Raw genomic sequence first — 4,189 nt, 5'->3', positions numbered from 1 at the left:
AAGTCATCTTTTAGAGCTCCATGTAAAAAGTATATGTGTTACCGTCAAGTTATATAAGTGTTTGTAATGTATTGTAGATCGACAACTTAAACGTACAAATGCAACTACCCGCAGTAGAATTGGTGAAGAATAAGAAAAGTGGATGGGTAATATGGGCTCATATAATGCCAACGACACAGAGTGTCTGGTCTGGTGCCACAAAGTATTTGGTAAAAAAATCTTGCAACAATCAACATAAGTAGAGATATGATGATGATGAGGAGGAGGTAAACCCTAGCGTTGTAAATAAAGAGGGATAAAGACATTACACTCCCAAAATAGAAACTACACCAACGACTTTTTCCCGCCCACCAAATATGGAAGTTTTTCATCATCATTCTCTTGTCTTTTTAACTTCTCTCTTTCTTCTCCTTCACCTCCTTCACAACATAACTTCCCCCAACCTCAAAGTAGGTTTGTTTCATTAAACCCTAGCTTTCCTTATTTTAGCTTTCATAAAATTTTAAACCCTCATCAGAATAAATCTAGTTTCAGCGATAGCAGTAGTAGTCTTGTATGGGATCTTCTATATAGATCTGTAGTTTGTATATGTTACTGTTGTGGTTTCATTAGTTTAACATATTTTTGGTTTGCACCAGATCTCTAGAAAGAGAGAAAAAACAGAAGGAAAGAGATCTAGAAAAGATGGGTAGAGGAAAGATAGAGATAAAGAGAATAGAGAACCCAACAAACAGACAAGTAACTTACTCTAAGAGAAGATCAGGGATTTTTAAGAAAGCTAAAGAACTTACTATTCTTTGCGATGCTCAAGTTTGTCTCATCATGTTTTCTAATACTGGCAAAGTTTGTGAATACGTTAGTCCGTCTACTACGTAAGTTCATTCACATTAATCATTTCACATGATCAACAACATAATCTCTATACATATATGTTTGAAAACCTAGCAGAATTTTTTTTACTAATTTTTTTTTTTTTTTGAATTAGTATGAAGGAGTTTTTCGATAGGTTTCGACGGGTTACTAATATTGATCTATGGGCTTCTCAATATGAGGTTATTAAACTAAAAACCTAATTGCTTTTTCCTTTCGATCTCTTTTTGAAGATCTATGGGCTTCTCAATATGAGGTTATTAAACTAAAAATCTAATTGCTTTTTCCTTTCGATCTCTTTTTGATTTTTGTTCTTTCTTTATCTTTTTTTTTTTTTACTGATGATTACTAGTTTGTTTTGTAGACTTTGCAAGAAGAGTTGAAAAAGCAGAAGCAGATTAACAGTAGACTAAAGAAAGAGATCAGGTAATGACAGATAATGGACTGCTACTAGTGTTTTAAAATGATCTAAAAATTGTTGTAACTATTTGCTAGTTTAGTGAAGGATGTTAATTACTTTGATATGATTGCAATAGACAGAGGACTGGACAAGATGATTTGAATGAACTTACCTTTGAAGAACTGCGCAGTCTGGAGGCCAATTTGCTGAGTTCTGTGGAGATCGTCCGTCTCCGTAAGGTAATGTGGTGAGAGGATACAGCTGTTAGCTGTAGTTTTGAAATTCTCATCTAATAGGGGTTTTTCTCAACTGTTTTAATTACCTTTAATGTCACTACTGTTACCTTTAATGTCACTACTGTTTTTCTATAGAGGTTCTAAAAACTATATTACCCATTGATGTCACTCCTCTTTTCTTCTACTTTTTGTGCTACTTTGTCTCCCAACTGGCCAAGGTGGTGAAAGTTCCAAATTAGTAATTCATTTTGGGTATATATCCAAGCCTAGATAACATGTCTCAGTTCAAAAAATAAATAAACTTTAAATACTTGTTGATGCAGTGAATTCCGAAACATTTTAAGCATCAGGCTGATTATTTTTGTAGCTAGCAAGTTTTTCTAGAAAAGATAATTGGTGATTGATTGTTAAATCCCCTTAAATATAGCCACTTATTGAACTTGCAAAAGCTCGAAATATACACGCAAAAACTTGTGACACCAATGTACGCTGAGACTAACTGAGTCTCAAAAATTTCGACTTAGTTAGTGAATCCCCTTAAAAACAGGCACACATGACCTAGGGTAATGAATGTTCAACAAGTGAATCATTAGGGTAAACAATGTGCGTGTAACATTATGCGTTGTATAAGTTTGGCATCTTCAAACATTTGCTCTCAAACAACAAATTAAGAGGTTGGAAAAGTGGTGGATGAGAAAGAAGCGCCGGCGAGGGACTTATACTTGGATGTAACATCACATGTAGGTGGCTACTGGTGGTAGTGACATTGATAGATCACACAAGAATCATCCAGTAGATTGGGAAGGGGTAAATATGCTGATGTCCGTTAAGTTATAGGTCAGCAACTTTGTGAAACTAATGTGTACCATGATGAGTTCAGCACATGTCTGTTTTGGGCGACTTACTCAAAGATATTGAAGATTTTGATTTGTATATCCATCTAAGTTCTAACATCATAGTTCTTAATTCACATCGTGAAATGATTTTTGCTTGGCAGATGAGTGATATTTTTTAGTAATGAAGTTGCGTACTTGACTCATTCTGTCCACGAGTTTAATACTATCAATAAAACTATAAAACAAAAGTTATTATTTGTTAACCTTTTGGTTTCTATTTTTATCCAAATTTCCGGTCATTGTGTTTTATTCTAAAATTGTCTAATCTGTTTGTTGTTGAGTAACAGTTTCATGTTCTTGGCTCCCACACTGAAACCTCCAAGAAAAGAGTAAGTACACTACATTTTCCTTCAGTTCTCTTTTAGCTCTCTCATGAACTGTTTCCTTCATATCTGAAACTTACATCATTCTTCCACTACTTTGCAGAATAAAGCCATGGAGGAAACTCACAAGAATCTCCTACGTGCAACTTATGTAATTTTCAATCCAACTAATAGTATAATAGTAGAATGTTATTCTTTTTTAATTTTAACACGCTTAGTATAATATCACGGGTGCTTAATATTAAGAATTAAATTCAGTGAATTCCTCTTGTGATTAGTCTCAGGCTGATAGAGAAGAGGAGTTCCTGTTCTATGCAATTCCTGCTGATAGGGAAGGCGATCACAATGGTGACTATCTATCCTCGTCGTCATCAATGAGAAGGCTGTCAATAAGTGGTGGTGATTGTGAGAATTCGCAAATTACATTTCAACTTCAACCGAGCCAGCCAAATCTTCACCATGCAGCAGGAGGAGGATACTTGTACAATCAACACTATGCTTGAGTGTTCAGTAGTGCTAGTTGATTGAATTGGAGGTAAATATACCTCGATCTCTATCGGACTTATTATTAAATTTAGGGTTGGTATCATAAATCGAACCAATACTACCATCTAAAGTGGAGATACTGCCTATTGTATGAGTGTACGTTTTAGCCAATGACTCCAAAATCGGTATTTAGTATCCATAAAAGAGTATTTCATTTGGTAATGTATCATATTGTATGTATTTGTGCTTCATCTCTTATTGGTATTCAGAATGCTCAAACCACTAGTGTATTCTGGTGATATTAATAGCTAGAAGGAACTTTTGGCGTAGGGTTTTCTTCTGGTTGTCGCATAGTTGGGTGTGTGGTAGTTACTATCAGAGCGACGTGACAAAAAGGTTTTAAGTGTTGTTTTAAGTTTTGTAACCAGCCATGCTGCTTTTGCATTCTTATACTCAAAGTAGTTATTTCTGGTTCAGCTTTAACATTAGTCAAGCAATCATTATATCCAAAATGTGCTTAAGCTTTGTCTCATTCAATAAGAAGCGTTGAACTGTGCTCATTTTAGTCAAGGTTAAAGCACATTTAATCTGTTTTCTTTGCTAATCACCTTGTATGTTGTTAATAGTCAAAGACGGTCACTGAAAGATCGTCTAATTATCATTCACCGACTAACCATGTCGACCTACCAAAAGAACTCGAACTGTTGAGAACATACATAATTAAGTTGTTATGCTTCAAATAAAAAAATAAGCTGGTTACACTAGTCTTATCCAACTTAGCTGGTATATTGGGACATTTGCCTTCTTGTTGCCTAAGCCCATTGACTACATTCAGCGTTAAGAAGTTAAACTGGAGGACATACATTGTCATGGGATTTCTTAAAAGATCTCGGAGAAAATGTTTTTCAATCATGGATTGTCATGGGTGATCTCAATGTACACATTTCACAAGAGGATGCTTCAACTAGTGTGGCTTCA

General features: G+C 34.9%; 1 protein-coding gene across 3 annotated transcripts; it reads left to right on the top strand.

Annotated features, from left to right (window-relative positions):
- The first annotated feature begins 416 nt into the window (after nt 1-416).
- Nucleotides 417-3,694, top strand: LOC113357695 (floral homeotic protein PMADS 1-like). Of its 3 annotated transcripts, none has more exons than XM_026601132.1 (8): nt 417-449; nt 639-872; nt 986-1,052; nt 1,235-1,296; nt 1,407-1,509; nt 2,690-2,731; nt 2,829-2,876; nt 3,004-3,694. In XM_026601132.1, the coding sequence occupies exons 2-8, from the start codon at nt 685-687 to the stop codon at nt 3,226-3,228; spliced, it is 735 nt and encodes a 244-aa protein (XP_026456917.1). In that variant the 5' UTR covers nt 417-449; nt 639-684; the 3' UTR covers nt 3,229-3,694. The 3 variants fall into 3 exon arrangements, with proteins under 3 accessions (XP_026456917.1, XP_026456916.1, XP_026456918.1); XM_026601131.1 differs by having other exon boundaries at nt 425-453; XM_026601133.1 differs by lacking the exon at nt 417-449 and having other exon boundaries at nt 460-872; nt 3,010-3,694.
- The last annotated feature ends 495 nt before the right edge of the window (nt 3,695-4,189 follow it).

Source organism: Papaver somniferum, chromosome 3 (genome assembly GCF_003573695.1).
Source record: "Papaver somniferum cultivar HN1 chromosome 3, ASM357369v1, whole genome shotgun sequence".
NCBI lineage: Eukaryota > Viridiplantae > Streptophyta > Magnoliopsida > Ranunculales > Papaveraceae > Papaver > Papaver somniferum.
The sequence above is the reverse complement of the archived record's forward strand: the minus strand, read 5'-3'. Positions and strand labels throughout refer to the sequence as shown.